Below are 24,049 nucleotides of genomic sequence, written 5' to 3'. Positions count from 1 at the left end.
TAATGCTGGAAAAAAGTCAAGTTTAAGACAAGAGATTTCAGCACTGATACACCAGTATACATAAAGATGAAATTGTGTGAGGAAAATCCCATTTCCTTAACTACAACCCTGAACTAACTTTTGGTTTGTACAGCACATGTAGACAGACCCAAAATCCCATTTTAGATGTGTTTTTAATATTTTATTCAGTATTTTCATACACCATGGGCTATTTTTTGGGCTGTGATGAAAACAGAAAAAAAAAAGACTGCCTTCTTTTTCTAACAGTGTGTGTTTGCCCGACCTACTCTTTCTGCTATTACCCTCAGTGCTGACAAATACAACAACTGAAACTATCTCTGATCTAGTGTCTATGACTCATCTAATGAGTCTACAGTATGACCTGCAGACACACAGTTTGCCTGCTCCAAAAAATCTTACGTGTGTCTGCATTCTCTTTCTATAGATTAATATTCTAGAAGCTCGGATAAGCATAATCCGCACTACTTGGCTTTGGAAATAACAAAGAGCTGAATCTGAAGGTGGTAGATGAAAGTAGCGCTCTTGAGATTAGTCGCTGCATTGCAAGCATGGGTGTTTGCCTGTATCCCCAGGCAATCGGGGGACAAGTAAGTGCACTCCTACCTGTCAGTCACTGTTGTTGTGCCCTATTACTCCCATCTGCCTGCCTTAGGATGGTATTAACTTACATGCAAGCAAATGTCAAAACACACAGTCACTACACATTTAGACCTGCATGCTTAGGTCAGGCTGTGCAGATCTACTTGATGTGTTGTCACTTAGCCTACCATCATGTTAATCTATATGTCGTCAGCTCAGTTACACAGTTCCATCTATGTTTTGATTAGCCCTTGACTTTCTTCCACTTTGTAGGGTTTTTCTTTTGTTTACATTTTCCCTATTGTAGAGTTGACTCACAGATCAAGTATCACTCCCTACCCCCAAACACCGCCACCCCACAATTTCATTAACCCCTTTGTGCAACAACACACGTGAGCTGTCTGTGGCCCATTCACATTTAGCAATGACTGGAGGACTACATCTGAAAAGAGTCTCACATAAAGGGTGCATACACATCACTGTTGATTTGGAGCGGTTTCACGTGACATTATGTAAGATATGTTTTGAGATAACATATTTAGACACGACCAAAACATTTAAGAAACAAAACCAGAGTATTGGAATTTTTTATATACGGTCGTGCTTCTTCTGAGAAATCCCCATAACTCTGAGGAGAAGAAGGGATTTCAGCTGGAATACGTTTGTGGTATAGGATTAGTGTTCACAGATTTTCAAGGACACATATGCAATTAGTATTTTATGGTTGCTTATTCCCATATAATTCAATAAATGTGTCTGCATGCTAGAAATCTAGTATTGCTTTTCAAAAATAAAGTGAGAGCTCACAATTTTCTGAGTCAACATTATAAAATAGAATTCCTTAGTTCTAGTCACTGAAGTTGGGTGCCCGGCACCTTTTGGACAACAGGTATAGATACAGACAACAGAATAAGGGGATGCACAATGATTTTCTCAAACTGAATAAAAAAAAAAGAGTTAATAATCTTCTGTCCAAAGCAGGAGAGATCGAGAGTTAACACACAACTTCAGCTTCAACAGCTAAGACCACTGATTAGGGCCGAAATCTTGGTGTCATGATGTATTCAGACCTGAACCTTCAGAGGTACATAAAGGCAGTTACTAAGTCAGCATTTTATGACTTGAACAACATTTCCAGGATTAAAGGATTAATGTCCACACACCTATAAAAACTCATGCAATTATCTTTAGTAGAATTGATTACTACAACAATGTCTTCCACCAGTCCATCAGGCAGCTGTAGCTGAGCCAAAACACTGCTGCCGGGTTTTCACTAGAACTAAGAAAGTAGGACACATCCAGGTTCTGAAGTCCTTCCACTGGCTCCTTGTAGCTCAGAGAATAGAAAATCATTCTGTTAGTCTATATATCACTGAATGGATCAGTACCTCAATACGTAACAGATTTGTTGCCAGTGCATCAACCTCACAGACCACTCAGGTCTTCTAGTTCAAGTCTGCTCTGTACGCCCAAAACTAGAACCAAACATGGAGAAGCAGTAATTAGTTCCTATGCTCCACTTATCTGGAACAAACTCCCAGAAGACTCTAAAAGTGCTAAAAGCCAGAGTTTTTTTTTTTTTATTTAAACTTAAAAAAACGTATTTATACCTGCCTTTGACTATTGAACGTAAACTGTTAACTGAGGTATTATAAGTTTAAGGTTTTGGTCCTACTGTTTTTGTTTTTTTTACTGCTTGCTTTTGTCATGCTTTATCTTCATTTGCTTATATTCAGCTTTTATTTTTGTCTTCTATTTTATTGCTTGATTCATGTAGCATTTTGAATGATCCTTGTACTGAATTCAAATAAACATGCCTTGCCTTCAATTCTAGTTCTTAAGGCAGGGGTCCTGCACCTTTTTGATTCGTCTCTGATTTAAAACGCCTGAGTCAAATAGTCAGGTAATTTTCAGGATTCTCAAGAGCTTGATTGTACTTTAGCCATTTCAATTTGAGTGTGTGAAAATAAAGACTCATCTAATAGGTCCAGGACATTGGAACTTTAGGATAGTAATTGAAGAATCCTGGTGTACAGCTTTGTATGAATTGATTCACATTTATTGTATATTTTAAGACATATAAGATGCAGACAAATTGCTCTAGTAAGTGCTTCCTTTTTGTGAAGCAAATCAATTGAATATTTCTGGTTGTCCTTGGAGAGGTACTGTTCATGCATTTGCATGTTCAAAAGTGTTTTGTTTAATCTGATGCAATATTTTCAACTTCAAAGCTTGACTTCATCATAATTTGCATGTCTAGGTGATTAATGTTTATATGTAAATAAATATTGTGCCTTTTTTTTGTGAGCCAAAACAAAATGTCCCAAGAGATAAACACTCTGCTGGCAGTTCTTTGTTTCTCTCAGATTAGGTGGAGCAAAGAGTTCAGTTAAAACAGTGACATGACATTGTTTGTGACCTTAAGGACTTAGATTATGTCTTCTTTAGACCGTTTATAGAAAGGTGCTAGTAAATCACAAATCAAAAAGCTTTTAAAAGGTTTTATTATAATCAATGTCAGTGGGTGCCTTTCTTTTGAGAATAGTCATACTTTGCCACAAAAATCACATGTTCCATGTCTTATTTTCTGTAGACAATTAATTATCAGGCCACACTTAAACATGGTCACTTTTACACAAATAGTGTGTTTTTTAGCACTTATTTGACATAACTTCTGTAAACTCTGGACCCTTGAGATAAATATTATGAGCAAACCATAGTAACAAACCCCACATTTTTGTAAATTCCTGTATTTCAGCTTGTTATTGAAAGTAAAATTAATAAAAATGTGTCTGATAAAAAAACTATTTGTTTAAAGTATAACAAAATAAGGAGTCATAGCTTATCTGTATGAACAATGACTTTTACTGCATTCTGTAATGTGAGTGGAAGTAATTAGTTAAAGTTTTAGGGCACCATATGTTATTAGTCTGTACTCTGTTTGAACTTACAGGCTGCTTTCACTGGATTAAAGGTTATTTTCCAGCACTAACAGATAACTTGACATAAATTAATTTGTACAACCCATGAGGTAGAAAATAGTTGCCAAGTTCCAAAAACAACCTCTTAGTTGAGAAAGTACATGATCATTTTTGAATTAGATCAAGTTCCAAAAAAAGTCCGTAAAAATGTGAACAGCAATTCACAGCAAAGTATATGTTAGCATCCAAGACTGTGCAAAGTAATTTTGGGGCAATAACCAGCAAGTCATACACATGTTTCTGGAAAGTAACTTAGAAGTTCTAGAAGTTTCTGATAATTTTTGCAAAGTACAAACAAGGTATATAGTATATTCTTAAACAAACCAAAAGATATTTGGTCTAAAATAGTTTTACATACCTGCTTTCAATAACCTGCATAAAAATGTCCAGAGAAGTGCAGGAGGTACTCAGTAAATTTCTTAGGGAAAGTCACTTGTTGGTTATGAGTATGTATAAGTGAGACAGTATCTGGTAAATTTCAGAAAATACCTGGCAACTTCCCTAAAGGGGTATCTAAGTTTTAGGAAATTAACCAGTAAGTTCCATGAAAGCACCAGGAAAGGACCTGTAGTTTTTTAAATATGATCTCTGTCCTTTTGAAAACCAATATCTCTTTTCCTCCGGCTCCACCTTACCAGGCTCTTATCCACCCTACTAATTCTAGAACCTTCTCATTACTGTTTTTTCAGTATTGGTCTTTGATTTTTTTTCTTCCCTATTTAGGAGATGTAACAGTCTGAGATGAGTAGTGCCACAAAAAACCTATACCAGCACTGAAAAAGCAGTACTGTAAATGTTCATAAATTGGTGGGGTGGAGCAGAGCTAGGCCAAATGGAGATGCAGGAAAAGAGGCAAAACTGGTAAGTTACGAAAATCAACCACTTTGGATGTTATTATCCCATTAAATGGTTGATATTACCTTTTATCAGTCACATAGAATAGCTGCAGATAAAGTTATTATCTGCACCTAAAGTGATTCTGTTTTAACTGCAGAACTAATTATTCTATTTATGTGTAATCTGAACATAATGTTAGTAGTTCTACATCTGCTGTAAAAAAAAGTTGATCGACATCTCGCACATATCGAACAACCCCTCCAAAAAAATTCTCATATCCAGTCAACTGAGTTGTTCTTAAACACCACATTTTATCAGTGTGACAGAATTATATGGAATTCACTCGAAGTAAAGCTTTAAAATGCATTTATTTTTGGAAGGTCAACTGTAAATAAAAGTTTCAAAAGAGTTTTAGATGTGGCTGAAGTGGCTATTATTAACGATAAGTTGCATATTATCAGAGATAAGAAACCTACTGGAAGGTAGACGAGGCACAGTCTGAAGCCATTCTATGGGACTGATAACTGCTAATAACTATTTAATGGTTGATCACATCCGAACCAGCTACCCAGATAGAACCTAAAGGAAGGTACCCTGTAAGAGCCAGAAAAAATCTGGTACGGTGTGAAGTTTAACCTCTATAAACTGGAATGCAACCACTAAGTTCCGGTAGAATGTGGAATATCATATTGTGCAGTATTACCCAATTATTATTTTTAATGCCAGTTGTACATATCCATAAAGGCTGTGGCTTATGGCCGTCTTACATTTTTCTGGTCAGACATGAACTTACACAGACTCACAGGGGAGTTACATGCTTGCTTAAATGCAAGGTTAAAAAAAGATGATTGACTGTTGCCAAGAAAAATAACTTATTTCTCAAGAGTTAGAAACAGTTACTTATGTTGTTCTGTCAGGTCAGTGCCTGTGGTCATGGAGTAAAGACAAATAGCTCAGCTAATGCATTCTGTCTTGTGGAGATGGAGGGTCTTGATAATAACGTATTAAGCAGGGCACCTGGGTGTTGCTGAATGCCTCATTAGGGGGGGTCTTTGTGTGAAAAATGCCTGTGGCTAGAACCATCTGCTGCTTTCTCGTGACTCTCAGCAACGTCTGCCCTCAAAATTGTATCCTTGACTCAGCTATTTTTAGTACATGATCACTTTTCCTAATTTTTTCGTAGGCAAGCAAGAAGATTATGTCTTAGTGTTCAATCATTGTAATTAGGTCATTAAAGATAAGATATAAAGAGTGAGTGTTTGATTTGTGAACTGTAAACTTATATACACATATTTCAGGTGGTTACTCTTAAGGTGACTACAGTTTTGTGTGAGTACTTGGCTGCCAGGATCAAATCTGTCAACATCTCCATTAAGATTGTGTCCCATCACCCCATGCACCGCCTGTCGGCCATGCTGCCAAAGACAACAGGGCCTGAAGTTGCCAGGAAACAGTGGTGTTAGCTTAACCCACATGGTTTTAGCTGTCTATTTCTGCTTGTTCTCACCTCTCCCTTCCTCCTCTTTTTGAAATCATATTTTGAATATCTGCTGGTTTTGGTAATTCTGAATCCTTTCCTAATGGATGTATTGTTTTTAAAAGCCCCTGACATAATGTCAAAATTTTTCCTTGCAAATACATAAGTCTGTATTGCTGTGGGATGTTGGCAGTGAACCTTCAAAAAGAGAACCATCACTCAACTCTTTTGAAATAATCTTACTATTTTCCCCAAAATACCTAAAAGGGGATAAATTATGTCCTCTGCACCATTTCCATCCAGCATGGTTAGCTCTGTATCGGTATTTCTAATTAGATAGGTGTAAAATTGTCTCAATTTAGCAGCTTGAATAAACTATTGTTTTTATAAAGGCCTGAAATACTATTTTTCAAAGCAACAGGAAACTTGCATCAATGCACTTCTTTTATGATCATAGTTGTTCTCCACTAAACTTAAACTTTAAAGAACATTGAAAACAAAAAAACAAAGTAAAATTTAAAGGAACTTAAAATAATTAAAATAATCTAATTTCCTACCTTATGTCTGCCTTTTTCATGATCATTTATGTAATTAAGTGTTTGTATTTATATAATACACAACATCATTTAAAAGATACAAAAATAGAAATAAAAAAGTGTTTTCTTTGAAAGCAATTGAGAGTGTTTTTTGTTAGTTCATTTTGCACCCTGTCTATCTGGAATAAACTTGGTAAACTTCCTACACATCTGATCTATCAATTTAGCTTGACATTGTTTATGCCCTTGTGTGACATGGTGATGTGTGCAATCTGTGTTAGGTGTGGGTGGTAGGTAATGATGTCTGCTAGAAGCTCAAAGGAAGAGGCTTTTTTGTGATACATTGATAATTATCCTCATCAATTTTCTGCTTTATTGTTAGCCTCTTGACAGAAACTGAGCGGGCAAGGTGGGGATATGGATCTGACAAAATTTAGGGGTTAAGATTTTCTAACCAAACATTTGTCTTAAGAATGAGTTGAAGGGAATAACCTACTATCATTAATAATAGTTGTTAATAATTGGGGCAATAATTAAGTTAGTTCATAGCAAGGACGTAGGTTTGATTTGAACTTTGGTGTGGACACTATTGATCGGGTGTCATTGGTGCTGCAATATGCGTGCCCTTTTTTATGCTCGATGTGAGCATCTGTGCTGATAAGAGCAATTCATTGTTAAAAGAGAAAAGCATAATTTTGCTACATTAATAAAAATCTTATAAGCTCTACACTCATTAGATGCTGTTTATCAATGTTTGAAGTATCACCGGCTCTGATGAATGTGGAATTAGGACTGTTTTCCACTTTGAACATGGTTTCATTTGCATGACTAATAGAGAAGGTAAATACAGTATTTTCTTTTGAAGATATACAATTGTGTAGAGTTAAACCCCAATCTTATATTTTACCTACTATGCTCTCTCTGTATCAAGCAAAATAACACATTCATTAAAATATTAACTTCACTATAAAAGTTGAACATCTGGGCTGTAGTTACTCTGTATAGCCCATTTCATGTATTTTATCTAGGGCTGAAAAAATGAATCGTATTAATTGATTATTTCAATAATCGTCAACTAATTTAGTATGTGATTAATCATTAACTGGAGAATGGAGTCTATAAAACATAATATAAATGTAAAATGTCCCTTTCCCCTACAGAGCAACCCACTTAGATCAATAATTATACCAAAATTGTAAAAATACAATATATATATATATATATATATATATATATATATATATATATATATATATATATATATATATATATATATATATATATATATATATATATATATATACATATATATACATATATATATATAATATATAAGATAAAAAAAAATGTTTTGTCTGTCAATATTCTCCATCCAGTACTCCTCATGTGGAAATATTTTAGTTTCACCTGGTTTATTTAGACATCACCTGAAGCACTGAAGGGCAGCTGCTTTACCTACAAGCTGCCCTGCATCATTATTACTGGATATCTGTGTTTCCTATAATCATATAATGTATAAGTGCAATTTTAATAGTAAAGCATTAAATGTAACACAACCTTTTATCACCATCCTATATTGCTTACTGTCTGACTGTTTAAATAGCTCCTTACTGTATGTCTATTTTCTTTTTTAGTGGAATCATCTACAAACACAACACTAAGAATGAGCCTAAGTGTATTCAAATATAAAATAATTTTTAACAATTATAAAAGACAATATAACACTATCTTATCTGTAATTTAACATTATCCAAAATAAACAGCCAGATTCAAGCATTTTTACCAGACATTAATGTTTGTACTAATTTACTTATAGACTGTGTGGAAATCTATGTAAGATAAAATCAATGTTTATATTCTTCCTTTGTTTGTTCTTGTCTTTATCCTATTTCTAGAAGTATAAATAGTCAATAAAATAGAACTATTATTATGTGGAACCCTAATTATGCTTTTTAAATGAAAAACAGCAGATGTTTAGGCCCCATTTCTTGTTGTTGTACTCTATAAGAGAAATAACACCTGCTAATAATTATACCTGGACTTTCTCAAAGAGTCATAAAAAAGTGAAAACAGTAATAGCAACTAAATATCGGTAAAAAGGAAACACTCACTTTTTCTTTTTTAGTTGGCTGTGGATAAGAATCAGAAATGTTGATGCTTACAGCCTTTATTTGCCCATTTTGTGTCTTCAGAACATCTGGCTGACTCAGAATATTTCGCTTTATAAAAGAAAAAAAAAAAGGTTTTTGTTTTTTAGTGTACATGATATTCATTTTTTTTTTAAATTGGGACTAGTTTTGTAGCCTAATATTTATTGTAGTAACAGCAGCATTCTAGTGTGAATACATTTTCAATTTTGTGCTCCAAGCACGCCAGGACTAGAAAACAGCCAATCAGAGAGAGAGAAGGCGGAACCTAAGGCAGAACAACCAATGAGAGTGGAGTTAAACAGCGCAGCACAGCTCCATGCGCTGCTGCGTGAAAGGAACAGGAGAGACCAGGCAGAGGTAGCCTGACGTAGTCCGACTCAATTCTAGTCAGAATATGAGTCTGATACTGCTCCATAGAGCTGTGATTATGGGGCGTGTTTTGAACGAACCAGGAAAAAAATGCCTCTGCACTCAATTGGATAGACCTACAACCAATAAGAGCAACGGAGTGCGTGACGTATCTTAAGCGAGGCATAGTTGTTGTCCACAAAAATCAAAGCGTGCAGTTTCACGCCTAGAATAAGAAGATGAGACTTGATCGCGTTTCTCTGTTCCTCTTTTAAAATTAATTTGCTGTCGATATCTTCTAGAACAGACCTAATAGCAGAATCTACTCACCCAAACTCTCCAGCGGCAGCCATTATTGTTGTCACCCAAGCGCGCTTTGGTCACGTGGTTGATAACGTTACTCTTGATCATCTGTCCATCATCGTATAAAGCCCGCCCTGACAATTTGATTGGATCGCCTGACAGTGGGCTTTAATACTCGCGCTACTATGGAGCAGAGCCAGACCGAACTTCCCCGAACTCAAACCTAGTGGGCGGGACTAATTTCGGACTGGCACCCAGGCTAAGGCAGAGGAGCTGCGAGAGGAAAAGAAGCCACTGCTGCAACAACTACTGCTGTAAATTATAAACATGTTGCTCACATCCAATTATTGGTAGGGACAATTAGGTCGGTTCAAAATTTTGGTAGGGACATGTCCCTATGGTCCCTATGCAAACCTACGCCCATGGTTCATAGTTCTTTTGGGTAAACAGCTTTGGGTGGGGGTGTTATGTGCTTTAAATATGTTACGTCCACCAAGGGCACAACATATTTGAGGACACGAGACAAAAGATGAGGGTTCAAAAAAGATATTTTATTTATCAATTCTCTCCGATTTAGTTTTTCTTGGTTCGGCTTCTTCAGATTTTCTGCGAAGAGAAAAAGGTTAAAGGCCCTCAAATCCCATGCCCCAAAAAGTAAAAATAGAAACCCAAAGTAACAACAGAAAGTTGGACCTGGCAGGCCGATCAAACAGAATAAAATGGTACAGCAGGGGGCCAACCCTATACAGGGCCGTCGAAGCCCCTACTGGTACCGGACTAAAGGCCAAAAATAACCTAAGCAAAAGAAAAATTGAAAACAGGACAACCGGTCCCGCCAGGCCAAAAACCACAAGAAAAAAGTAAGAAACGGCTAACAAAAATACCGCATGGCAGGCTGAAACGTCCTCTGCAGGCCGCAGCAACAAGACAAGTGCGCACCGCGCACGATGGAACAAATGGAAGCAGGTGGAAAGCGGCGTCCAAACGAAGTTGGAAAGGAACGCCCCAACATGCTGAAAGCCAGCCTATTTATAGGCGGACGACAGCACCACAAATTAACGTAATTAACTCGCTAAAAGAATCCAAAAATATATTAACAAAAGATCCTTCAACTAAAGTCTGTAAGAAAACAAAGAAAAGAAATAGACAAAAATCATAATGTGCCCGAAGCACATAACAGTCTTCACTAAATGTTTGCATTAAAATCAGTTTAAAGAACTAAAAAGAGCAACTTTACTGTATGATGTTTAATGAGACATTTGCTGACAAACAATTGAGTTTAGATAAATGCTGTGATAATTATCATAGGACTGAAAAGGAAATAGCAAAATCAATTAAACCAGTTGTGCCTTTTAAGGAGTGTTTGAAATGATTTGTTAATTTATTTATTTATTTTTTTTAAACAAAACAAACAATTTTAAAAATGAGAAACAACAGTTTGGGATTTCTTTTTCAAAGTTGTTTCTTTAAATAATATTAAAAAAGGAAAGCAGTTCCTTTTTTGTTTCCCATTTCCTACTTAATTTATTATGGAGAAAACCTATAAGCATATAATTTCATAATTTCATTTTCAAGTTTTGGTTTTGGCTCTGGGGTAACCAGGAAGTAATTCTATGAGAGAAGTCTGAGGAGCATGACATCAAGCGCTCCAGTAAAGAACAATCAACGTAAGCTTAATAATTTTTGCAGACTTAGCCATAGGATTATTTAAAAACGGTAAAAGATCTGCTAAAATATCAGGTATGTTGGTGCAATTAGGTGTTTCAAATTTTTCCAAAGGTCTTATTGAGACGGATTTATATGATGCCCATGTTTTTTCATTAAAAGTCACGTCACTGACACTCAACTTAAAATTGCTGTCAAATAAAGAAGATATTAATTGCTCAGAAACTACCATACTATACATCATGTATTTGTTATATATCCCCCATATTTAATTCAGTTGGTAAAAAAGGAACTGCTTTCCATTTTCCTTTTTTAGATGTATTAAATTGAGAATGAAAATAAAATTTTTTTTGCATTTTTTTATAGTTTTGATTTAAGAAACAGATAAATAAGACATGGACAGTTTTAACCCTTATATTTTCAGTTGTTCATAAGAAGAAATGTGTTCTGTTGCTATTCAGACACAGTTATTACAGAAATCTGAAGTTTTCTTGGTAAATTTTCAAGCAAAGATGTTAATGTCTCATGATGGTGCACTCACCACAGATGACTTCACTTTGTGGTAACAAGTTATTTTTGTTTTTTTCCTCTCTGGCATCTTTAATTTGCTGTAAAGTCCTCTGCAACGACATATCTTATCTTCTACTTGATGTAAAAGAAGAGGTGACAGGGTCATTGGGGTCATGGTGGATGTATTTACCATGAATTCGAGAAGCAAAGAGTTAAAACATCTATTTGGAAAGGAAATGAAGAAGAGATGAAAGCTGAAAGAGTAATAGCCTGTGGCAAAATACTAGAATGTTACTGCTTTCTTGGTGTGACCTTTGTTTTTAGCAAACAAATTTAAAAGGACACAAAAGCAAAGCTGTTGACATACAACAGCTGATGTAGGGTGAGCAAAGGAAGAGGAGATGCCTGCTGGGCTCCTTGGTGAAACAGCTGAATGGTCTAATACATCCTTTGTGAACTCATATGACAATGCCCACATCCTCATGCACACTAGTTTCTGATTGCTCCACCCTGTTGACTCGTTTCTCTGTTCTCTTCTCTTCAGATTTGGGAAGAGTGGAAACAGAACAAGGCTACTGCTCTCACCATGACGACAGGAGACTCTGGAAATAAGAGTCAGAATAAAACTTGGGTTCCTTTCTGTTTGCCTGGGTATAATTATGGTAGAAAAAGAGCAAGGACCTCAGTTTTATTCCATCCAGTGGTCCCATTTGTGGGACTGATGTTGTTGGCCAGGATCCCTTTTGGAGCAGGGATCAAACAGAGTGTCCCAAGAGTCAAACTCAGCTACAGAGGTAAGAATCAGAATTTGTTTATAGGCATGCTAATTTGATTGTTATTGCATATTTCTTAATGTTTTACATAAATCTCTGTCAGACAAGTCACACAATGCAAAATAAAACTAGGGTTATTGACACTGAATCAGCTGAAAATTAATACTTTGCTTTTATTGAAGTTTTTATTGAACATTTTCAAAAATGAGTTATTTTGGCAGTGCTCTTCTAAAATACGCCACACAACTCTAACCACATCTCATAACTGACCACAAAAAATAATTAATGTTCCCTTATTGTGAAACATGAACAGAGAAAAACTAACTAAATTACCCAAAGAAGATATGACAACAGATGAGATAGTTACCTCAAAAAATGTACTAAAAAATATTGAAAGCAAAATACTAAATTAATCTTTGAGGTTGGATGCCTCCTTATCTTTTCATCACCCACTGGGTGGGCCACTCCAAAAGAGATATATTACTTTCATTCAAAAGAAAATAACTGGTATTATAAAGGAAAAAAAACAACAACATTTTTTACATTATTTTTTATATTACAGGTAGCTGCTACATTTCAAGTTGGTCCTGTTGAGAAAGAAACAGCCATCTAATTGTGTTCATATATTTTAGACCGGTTGCTTTGTCACTCGTGAAAAAAAAAATGCACTTTTAAAAGCCCAGTGCAAACATACTGTAGCTCCAAATGGGCTTTAAAAAAAGCAAAACAAAAAACAAAAACTCACAGATGAACTTCAGTCTTGCTCCATAAAACTTAATCCCACAGTGACCTAAAAGTAAACTCACCCTGACTCCAACCTTTAGAAGCCTTTCTTTAAGTTAACGCTTCCAAGCCTCAATGAGGCTGGAAGAGACATACACATGCATTTTTACAATCCAACATAAATACACTCAGGAATAATAATGGCAAGTGTTTAGTCAGTACTTGAGGCAAAGATTTAAGTCTGCACTTTGTCTCAATTTATATTTCATCCAGACTAGTCTGTGTATGATTACAGATAGATTGCATTACCTTTCTTGTTTGTGTCATGTTTTTCTTCTCAGCTTTTTGAATATGATTGACTTCATGCTACTGGTCATCTGATTATAAAGTCAGCTACTTTTCCATGGGCATAATTGGGGATGAATATGTCCATGTTTGGCTCTCTTTGCCAGCAGAAGCAGGGCTTAAAGAAATCCATCAAAAGAGAGTACTTAACCCAGCACTCATAGCATGCACGGATCATCATCATCTCATCAGTGCAGACTGTTAAAAAGCAAAACCGACCCGCAGTGATCACTCATCAAACAGCACATCATTCCTCACTTCCCCCTGTGAAAGCAAAGCCTCTATGAGTGAAGGATGAAATGATCAAAGGCAAATCATCCCTGTTTGAGTGAACACCTTCAAAACAAGTGCCTTCAACTGCTTAAGGTTTGCCCTAGAAATCCCGTGCTGATAGATCAGTTTGATCTAGAGCACATTTAAGGCTGCATTGCTCTCTGCTTATCAATAGAGAAATCATCTAATGTATTTTAATTGCTTTAATGGTTTTACTTGCTATATATTAAGATGGCCTTTCCTTAAATGTTTACCCCCTTCCCCCCAGATGTTATTTTAAAAAGTAATTTTTAACTTTTCTAATAGAAATGCATCTTTATATCAGTATAGTTAATTGACCTAAGAGGGTGAGACCAAACAATGTTGAGTCTTCATCGAAATTGTCATCCACTGGTTCACCAGTCTGCGGGAGAATGGGGAACAGAGCAATAGATCAGTTGTAATGGATTTTTTCAAAAGGTACAGTGGTCACTTATTTTAATGCAGTGATGAAAAAAACCAAGGTACATAAGAAACCATAATTGACAAATCAGTTGTAGAGATTAATGACTTTTATGGTTATTGGCGAACACATGAACAATGACTAAAGAGTCAAGTATCAGAATGTTAACCCTAGCCCATTTTTTATTTTATTTTAATGTTGTTGGTAAAGTAGCTAAAATACAGCTACATTCGATGACAATAAATAATTTTTAGGGAATTATTTTCAGGAAGCATTCTGGACACTTTCTGATCCGTATTGTCTTTTTAAAGAATCTATTCCTCTTCCTTCGTGAAGATGTTAAAAGATAGAAATTATCCTACTTTTTGTGTTTAATCACTGCGATTAGTTTGCAAAGCTCCAATTTTCTATAAAACATTGTTTAAAACAATTTAAGGGTTTAAATACATTTTCTATAAGTGTTATTCAGATGTGTCAAGTAACAAAGTACAAATACTAAATTACCATACTTAAGTAGAATCTTGGCTATCTGTACTTTATTGGAGTAATAGTTTTTCAGACAACTATTTAATTCTACTTCTACTTACATTTTGGTTTATGTCTTCTATTTATCTCTACTTTCTAATCCTTAAATAATAATAAAAAGTTAGTATTGTGTGATTTAATTTTTTTATGACGGCCTGTTGGTATATGAGAAAAACAACAAAGAACATCAAAATAATTTACTTCATCCAGACAATTAATTTCTTTTGGTTGGACTCGGTACTGCACCAACTTGTTGTTAACCACATACCAAAATAAATAGTTTTTCAAGAAGATGCAAAGTCAAATTTGATGCTGTTACCATTACTTAAAAAACAAAGAAACATAGTATAAGAAAGTTATGATCCAGAATTTTAGCATAACTTTTACCTTTATACTTTACATAGTCTTAAAAATGGTACTTTTACACTTTTACTTGAGTAAAAATCTTAAGTTGTTACTCTAACATCTACAATAGTGTTTTTAAACAGCAGGATTTATACTTCTACTTAAGTAATAAACATAAATACTTTTGACTCCTCTGCTGTTAATGTATCAACTTCTAATGTATAGCTGTTTTTGCTAGAATTTAATGCATTTACTGCTGTGAAAATCACTTTAACATTCAAAGAACAATAATAGTCATCTGAATCTAAATCTGAATCTTTTTGTGGACAGAAGCTTTCCATTTGGTATTTGACAGTGTGAGCAAACGTTTTAGGCAAAAACATACTCTTTTCATTTTCCCAGTGCTTCATAGTTTAATTAGTTAGATGAGGTTCTTTTTTCAACATGTTGCATCAGATAGCTCAGTCTATATTAATAAAATAAGGCAAGAAACTATAGCACCTTGTCCCATTTAACAATTATGCATCTTAGGCAAGGGAAAGCCTCCTATTATAAATCCAAATTATGCTTTAATTTACCTTTCTACTTTGCACACAAGAGGGATTTATATTTGTCTCGCTAATGAAGCACTTTCATGCAGCTGATTAAATAACACCAAATTCTAAGATTTGTGTTGATAAACTAATAGCCTTGTTAGGAAATTAGCCTCAGGCTAATTAGTCATAATCAAACTTATCATCTGATTGTTATGCAAAAAAAAAAATTAATTAATTAATGAATTAATTAAACAAACAAAAAAAAACTGTCAAATAAGTGCAGGGATGAAGTAGAATCAGTTTTGTCAATGTGGCTGCAGTGAAACTGTGGTTGTGATTATCAGTAGGCATTAATCTCTGTGTTTATAGAGAACTTATTGGAAAAAGAAAACAATAGCAATATAAATAATGTTCCAGGTTAGCCTTTGGCCATTCAAGATCTAATGCATTTCACATCCTCCATAAACACCAGTTGTGTGGAGCCCAACACGTTAATCAGCTTGCTGAAGGCTAGTTGTGGAGTACAACATTGAGGAGCAAATGCCACACAGACTATTTCAGTGGACTCATAGTGCTGTGTGTTTACAGAACAGATTATTGTTAGCCAAAGGCTGGAGGGTCTAATCTCTCTTTGAGGTTTAGTCTTCTGGGGGCATGAGGTGTGTAGGAGTGAGAGATATGACCATGTGGGGGGCTCTGTATGTAAGAGCCTTTATATAGGAAGAGGTATTAGGCAGAACTGTGTGGTGTGGAGGGTTCCCAGAAGTTCAAATATTGAAGGTTCCTAACCTCTCCAATCCTTCACACCATAAGGGTAATCACGATGTCAATCCTTTCAGAGTGACTCCCACAGGACTCCCTTGCTCTGACCCAGTGTTTACTCAAGGCATGTTGCTATAATAGTGCACTGAAAAGAGCCTGGTGATGGAAAAGATTTCCTCAGATCAAGGAGATCAAGGACTCAGTGCCGAGTCCATTGTAGGTCTGTTCACCTCCAAGAAAACCTCCACTAAGATTAGTCTGAGACAGGGGGAGCCCAAGACCAAATAACCCATACTATAAATGATTGAACCATGATATGTGCTTATATTTTATCTTTTTTACTGGCAGACATTAGTTATTTTTTGAAAGTAGTGCAGTTAGTATTTTGAAAATTATTTCTTTTTGCTGAGTGTCACAATAGTACAATTGTATGTAGATTTTTAGTGATTACTTGATTGATGATGCTTAAACCACAAAACAGGCTTAAAACGGAGGAAGGATTCGAATCCTTTACTGTCGCTGAATGCCACTTGGAGAGGAAGAAGTCATTACATCAGTAAATAATTAAAACTCAGAATACAGTTTGCAGAAGTAATCTGGCATTTTTATATATTTGGATAAGACTGGAAAGGCTTGGGACACAATGTGAGCTGTGAACTACAGAAATGTCTTCATCAATTGCATGGGGGTTATATTTTGGGTTAATTAACTTTGTAAAATACATTTAATCATGAGAAAAATATATTATTTGGAAATATTGACTCCTATTATGATATAGTTGCTGAGCAAGAAATGTTTCTCGTGCCTTCAACTTTGTAGCCAGAGTTGATATTGATGCTAATGCTCAACCATCTAGGGATGGTGTCCAGTGGGTAAGTGGAGGGAACCTTAGTGGGAATCCCTTTGAATTATTAGGTGCTTCTTTCTAAAATTTTGTAAGAAAGAAGAAAATTATGGTTAAGAAAGTGGCTTTAAAAGCATGTGATAGGTGACCTATCACCAGTGCTAAAATGTATTTTCAAAGTTAACAAGTTTAGCTTTGGAGTTGAACCACAATGGATTAAGTTAAACTAAGCCAAGTCAAGCAAATACTGTTTTTCTCCTGACCAGACATCTTTGCACTTGTCACGAAAAACTACGTTTATAAAAGTTGCTTCCACCGAAATGAGTGCTGAAATTTGACCCAAGGTGGTGTATTTTTTAAATGTAAACTATGTGCTTGCAAAGAATTTTAAAATCCCTGTTTGTGTATCTCTTGTTTTGGATCAGAATCGCTTCAGGCTGGAAGTACGTATTTGTTTTTGGGTCCCGCTGATGGCCTGCACTCCCACTCCATTCTGCTGGATGAGGAGAGGGGTCGTCTTTTTCTTGGAGCAAAGGATCACATCTACCTGCTGGACCCAGAGAATCTGGCCAAAGCCCCAAGAAAGGTATGGAGCTCAAAAGAAGAAAATAAACAAAGATGATGGTGGAAGGACTCAAATCTAAGCTGAAAAACAGATATTCATTTCCTGCTCTTCAGACGTTGTTTAGGAAGACTTTATAAGTATTTACAGAGGCTTTAAGCACCCTTTGATGGAGTAATACTTCTAGAAAATTTACTCAAATATGGTTTCTCCATAAACAGTAACTAAATTACTCAGTTTAGATCCATGCTGTGGGACATTTAAAACGCCCTGACCTTGGTTATTTGCTGAGAGCAGAAAAGTGGAACATGTAGTCATTTAGCCTCATCCCATGACACTTAAACCTCTCCTACCATTAAGTGAGCTGACGTAAGGCACTTTTTTCCATTTCAATTTGGCTAGAAAGCACTCAGGCATGTTTTGTTTTAGAGAAGCGCTCACCTTTCAGTCAGCAACAGTCTGCATCTGTCTGTCTGCTGAGGTCAGGGCTGTCATGTTCGAGGGCACATGCACACTCACACTACCCGACAACTGCATACATAAACAATTGTAGAATATGCACACTTCCTATTATGCGTTTACACAAACACATGCATTCAGATGGGTGCCATATGCTAGAGTTTGTGGATATGAGCGTGTGTTTATGCAGCTGAGGTTGATCCATCAGTGGGAGGACTGTTTATTTGATCTTTATCAAGTTGTTCTAACTGATAGTGTTGCTCTCAAAGTGTTGCTTTGCTGGTTGCCTCTTGGGCCATTGATGCTGATGCTGAGGGAGATATGTACTAAAAGCTTAAGACTGAGATTTATATTATCAGCTCAGGTTGTGAAACTTACCTTGAATTAGGTAGAACAGAATCAAAGCACACTTTAATTCTCAGTCTCTATCCTGAGGTTCACATTATCTCTCATTTGATGTGAAGGTTTTACTACTGTTTCTATGCTTGTCAGGATGCAGGGGCAAAACCAGATGTGGGATAAGCTGCACATTTTAACTCTTCAGTTAAGCCTTGACACAAGTACAAATTACATTGTAACACTGTGTTTTCTGTGCAAATTCCTTAGCTATGAATCAGTTTGGCGATAGCCCTCCTTAGCAGGGTTAGAGGAGGTAACACTAAGCAGATAAGCTTGTTATAACACATGTATGAACAAGGTGCAGCACATTAAAAGACCACTATAAAAATGCTCTCTTTCTTTCTAGCACTTAAAATGTTGAATAATAGGTCACAATATAATTTGTTTGATCTTCTGAGCTGAATAAGTACCATAATCTCAAAAGTTACTATAAGCACCACTTTTTAAATATATTTTAGGAAACTGTTTTAACCCATCTGATCCTAGAGTTCAAGCTGCTCTTGTTTTAAGCCCTAAAAAAGCCTCTAAAACAACTTCAGAAGACTCTTGGGTTGCGCTAAATCTGGCCCTTGGGTTAAGGGGTCATGGTTGCTCTCGGTTCTTCTTTTTAACAATGTCTATAAAATGTTATATTTGACTTTACAAAGTTTGCATTTTACTTTTAATTATGATGCCCACCATCGTTGTGAGTCATTGATTCCATTGCCTATTTTTTGTACTGTGCTAAATCTTTTGAAGACATGTAGACTTATGTAGATTAGAATGTTGAAACATGTATAAAATGCATCTAAAGCTTCATACTGTGGCTACAATGGAATAGCTTAAAAACCATCATATATGTATCTATCATCAGATCCACTGGCCTGCTCTAAGGGACAGAGAGGAAACCTGCAAACTTGCTGGTAAAAGGGCAAATGTGAGTATTTTTATTCAAAAATATCACCCTTTCAACATAATCTACTTTACTTGGTCAATCCACAAGCTGTTTTGTAAGATTAAAATGCTTTTCATTCCACGTACTGTCATACTGTAGCTCATCTTTCCTCTGTTATGTCTGTCCCTACTTGTTCTAGTTGGAATGTGCTAACTTTGTCAGAGTCCTCCACAATTACAACCGGACACATGTCTATGCCTGTGGGACAGGCGCCTTCCACCCAACCTGTGCTTTCATTGAAATCACTGGGGACGAAGAGGTGAAATGCAAATAAGTAAATATCAAATGAACATTCTTTGGCAGCATTTTGTGGATCATATTAAATAGTCTAGGAATATTATCCTGTTTTCACCTACAGGATGGTGTTTTCCAGCTGTTGCCTAATACAGTAGAGTCTGGCAGGTTGAAGTGTCCTTTTGATCCTTTGCAGCCATTCGCCTCAGTCCTTTCAGGTAAAATAATGTTCGGTTCACATATTCAAACAGTGAGCCTTTTGTATTTCAGGACAGCCATGTCATTGCAGATTCAAATTTTAATTCTTTTATTTGTTTTCTAAGCTTTCGTCCTACAATGCCTCTGTGTTAGAAGTAGACAGGTTGTCGTTTCTCAAGGAATAAGAAAGTAATATTGACTAAAGTCATAAACAATTATAATCATGTTCGGCATCCTCTCTGTCATTTATTGTTCATGCTGACAGAAACCTTGCTTTTTGGCATTTTTTGGTTCACATTAGTTCAGAAACGAGATTAAGTAAGGCAAGTTAATATAAATCGTACATAATCCTCTAGGTTGTGTTCTTGTATTGAAAAGCAGGTAAAAAAATGTGGACATGGAGAGATCACTAGAATATCTAATGAAATGTATTTTTATACCTTGATTTTTTCCACTTTTTATCATGAATACTTGCCTAGAATGAATGTATGATATTCAAATATAAATAATGCAAACAGTTTTTAATTGTCAAAGGAAAGACTACTGTAATGGGTTTAGAAATGTTTTATACACATAACATAGACCATATTCAGCCTGCCCCGGCTCCCCCTGTAATTGAGAAATAATAAAACATAAATAAATAAATAAAAAGAAATTGATCTTAACTTTCAGGACACTTCATGACCAAGCTCTCAAATACATATTGGACCTTTTTGAGCCTTTATTCCCCTCAAGATTTTGAATTTGTCAAATCAAATGCAGTGGTACCAAATACCTGTTTCAAAGCCCATGAAGACTTAGCTTTTCAGGTTGTGGCCCAGAGGCTTTGGAATGCTCTCCCACCATCTCAGTGCTGCAGATTCAACAGACTATTTTAAGAATCATCTACAGATTTTTTAAGGCAGGACCTTTCTTTGTTTTTACATTTTTTATTTTGTTTTTCACTTTGAGTCCTATGTCTGTGAAATGTGCTATAGTTAAAAAATGATAAAATGTGCTGTGAAGGGATTCTGTTATCTTCACCATTGATTTATGCAGCTCCTCCTATTTCCAATTAGTTTGGTTCTGAGATTAATGGTCTCTGACCTGCCTGTATGGGTAACAGCAACATCTTGATGGTCTGTGTTATACTCTTTTCAGTTTTATATGATGTACTCAACAGTGCACCACGAAATGTTATAATTTTGCAATATTGTTTTATAACTTCACTATATCACTGCTTTAAACACTACATTATTATTCTAATTGGATATATTTGTGTTTCTTCATTGTGTTATTTGGTTGCATGTGTTATTTTTGTAAATGGTAAAGTGACTGATTTTATATAATGCTGCTTTGCATTAAAAGATATTTTAGCTATAGTCCAATCACCCAATCACACTCCCAAATGTGCACACATTAATAGACCAAAACATAGATAATTAGGCAACCTTGTATTAAGTGCCTTGCCCAGTGGCTCATTATTGTGTGGCAGGAGGAAGCTGTAAGTAAACCCACAACTTTCAAACAGCAGGACCTCTTAACAGCCATACACATTCACTCTTAATTACATTTCTGAGGCTTTTATTAATAAACTGTATTTTCTCTCTTTTTTTGTTTACCTTATTTACAGACTGGGTAATTTCTGAAAGCAATTAGTTACAAAACATACAATTCTGGTGTATTAAAAAAAAAGAAAAAACATTTACTTCTACTTTAAAAAAAAGCACTGCGCTCTTTGTTTCAGTCCACTCCATTAAATAAAAAAAAAGTATTGTGAAATTGAAGGTTTTAAGAACTACATAAAAAAATTTACTTTAAGGTTTATGATTTTATTTTGCATGACACTGCATCTGTACTGATATGTACAATCATTGTCTTTATTATCCTTATTATTGTAACTAAACAAATGAAATCTCTCTCCAGATCAGTACCTGTATGTGGGGACATCATCCGACTTCCTTGGGAAAGACGCTACATTCACACGCTCCTTGGGTCCTCTGCCTGACCAGCACTACATACGCACAGACATCTCTGAAGACCACTGGATCAATGGTACACATAATTGCACATCTATGCGTTATAACATAACGAAAACACCCAAAACTTGCTTTGGGTTTTTACAATAGTTTTAGCCTTTCTGTGGTCACAAAGAGCCTGCCTGTACCATTAGGATGGTTATTGGCATTCCAGAGAGAAGGAAACAGTCTACTTATTCATTGCACTGGAACTTTTATATGAATGCCACAGCTGAACAGGGGCCACACCTACAGGGGAATTTACAGTGTGTCACTAAGTTCACAGTCTAAGTCGAATGCACAGACACACACTCAAAACCATGCAGAGTCATCATGGAGCAGGGCGACCTCTCTGCGTGCACATCCTCAGTCTTAAGTGTTTTCAAACCACTGACAGGCTGTCATGTATCAACAGTTGTCTCCAGAAACTAAATCTTTGCACATGGTCTCAACATTTCACAACCACATGGTCAGGGATGTTTGGACTAATTTTGTCTGTCTCAGGCTCGTAGTCTCTTGGTGTGTGTAAACAGCATGTGCTGGTGGAGGGGCAGCCAGACAGCACCCCATATTCCTGCAAGCCTGTGCAACATCTTTTTCCCAATGAGGCATAAGTAAAATGACCTTCTGTCGAGCGTGTTAGCAACAGTTTATCAAGCTGTCCCAGTTGGAGAATCACCCTCTGGTGTTTGGCTTGGCTAAGAGAAGCTGAGCTAATGTTGATTAACTGTCATTGAAACTTTTTAACTTTTCGTCATGGGTCCCTCTGAATCTGGATATTTACGGAAATATGTCTCTGGTTCATTTCTCTTCTCTCTGATTTTTTGAAGGCTTTATTACCTTTATTGATCAATGTTTAAAAATGGGTGGAAACCATAATATTTTTCTATTACTTACATATGGCTTTGTGAAAGTAGTTAGTAAAATACAAAATATGTTGAAGTAATTAAATGATTTGTTAGACAGGAAAATCTAAGAAATACAAACTCAAATTACATTTTTCTCTTTCTCTTCAATAAATTGGAGCTCACAGCACCTTTATAAATAATCTGCAAGAGAAGGTTCTAGTCTTTTTTTTACATGTAATATTCTTACACAGTCAATAAAATTAATGCCTTTCAGTAACTAATAGTATGCTTTTATGATTTTCACGTGTGAAGGCAGGTATGCATCAACAAAACTCGTTTTTTCATCATTCCTAAACTCTAGCCTATTTTTAACTGCCTGGATATAATATACACATTTACCACAGTAAATTCCCTTTTACTTTACAAATTGTTGAGGGGTGGTTTATGCACTGCAAAAAGGTAAATCTAATTAAGTAATTTTTTTCTTAAAATAAGTGCATTTTTTTTCTTCCATTGAGGGGATGAGACATTGAAACGAGACAATTTACACTTAAAATAATAAAAAAGAACTGCAAGGTCTTATTTCAAGTGCATATTATCTAATTAACTTATTCTAAGAGTAAAGAATACTAATTACATTGGCAAACGATCTTATTTTCCTGCTTTAAATTAAGAGTAAATTCACTTATTTCTAGATCATTTTTGCAGTGTGTAGAACTTCAATCCTTTTTTAGTAGCAGTGAGATTCCCAAAAGAGAGCCTTCAAACCTTGCAAGGGGTTCTGGGATTTTCCGCTACCTGATATTTGGTTTTAGTAAATAAAGCATTTATGAGGTAGATGGTAAAACCTGCAAGTGTCAGAATATAAAAGTAAAATATGTTTCACCAGAAATTTTAGGTTAAAATCTGTATAAATTATTGACCTCTTTCCACAACATAAAGAAAAAATGTTTTTAGGATTAATGAGCTGATGAAGTGCTTTTCCTTTTCATTAGGAAAACAAAAAATCTATATTCTAAAGCTTGGTTTAAGCTTGACGTTTTTGAGGTCTGCGAGGTCTACACTGTCAAATTATGTAATTTTGGGCTTCCATGCCCTTCTTGTGGCATCCATGCAGACAATATTTCTGCACTGCACACCTAGGAAAATTTGCATCTATGCACAGATCCGTGTAAAAAACATTGCAAGCGAGCTGCAGCGTCTACTAGCGAGGGTTTAAAAATGAAAAAATCTGGAGACATTCTGTGATGTACCCCCATAAACATCACCACTATCAACAGATTGTGAAAAACTCCTGGAAAAAAAATTACTGTTTTGGACGACATGGAGACACTTTTAAAAAGTTGTAAACAACTGTGTTTTCTACTTCCTCATAAAGCAAGGTGTTTTCAGCTTGCCTTTTGTGCTAGACATGCCCCTCCGAAGCTGGCCAGAATGGAGGAA

The 24,049-nt window shown here is 35.7% G+C and overlaps 1 protein-coding gene across 1 annotated transcript in view; it reads left to right on the top strand.

The window, feature by feature from the left end:
* sema3d (sema domain, immunoglobulin domain (Ig), short basic domain, secreted, (semaphorin) 3D) overlaps positions 1–24,049 on the top strand; it is a 39,296-nt gene that overhangs the window by 3,876 nt on the left and 11,371 nt on the right. Inside the window, exons 2-7 of the mRNA XM_038268696.1 lie at positions 11,952–12,201; positions 17,401–17,561; positions 19,249–19,311; positions 19,469–19,588; positions 19,688–19,781; positions 21,667–21,795. Coding sequence (XP_038124624.1) covers positions 11,994–12,201; positions 17,401–17,561; positions 19,249–19,311; positions 19,469–19,588; positions 19,688–19,781; positions 21,667–21,795 — 775 coding nt within the window. The 5' untranslated portion in view covers positions 11,952–11,993. The remainder of the gene's footprint in view (positions 1–11,951; positions 12,202–17,400; positions 17,562–19,248; positions 19,312–19,468; positions 19,589–19,687; positions 19,782–21,666; positions 21,796–24,049) is intronic.

Source organism: Cyprinodon tularosa, unplaced genomic scaffold, assembly GCF_016077235.1.
Source record: "Cyprinodon tularosa strain WSP-4 unplaced genomic scaffold, ASM1607723v1 ctg71, whole genome shotgun sequence".
Taxonomy (NCBI): Eukaryota; Metazoa; Chordata; class Actinopteri; order Cyprinodontiformes; family Cyprinodontidae; genus Cyprinodon; species Cyprinodon tularosa.
Note: the sequence above shows the minus strand (reverse complement) of the source record. Positions and strands in the feature narration are given on the sequence as shown.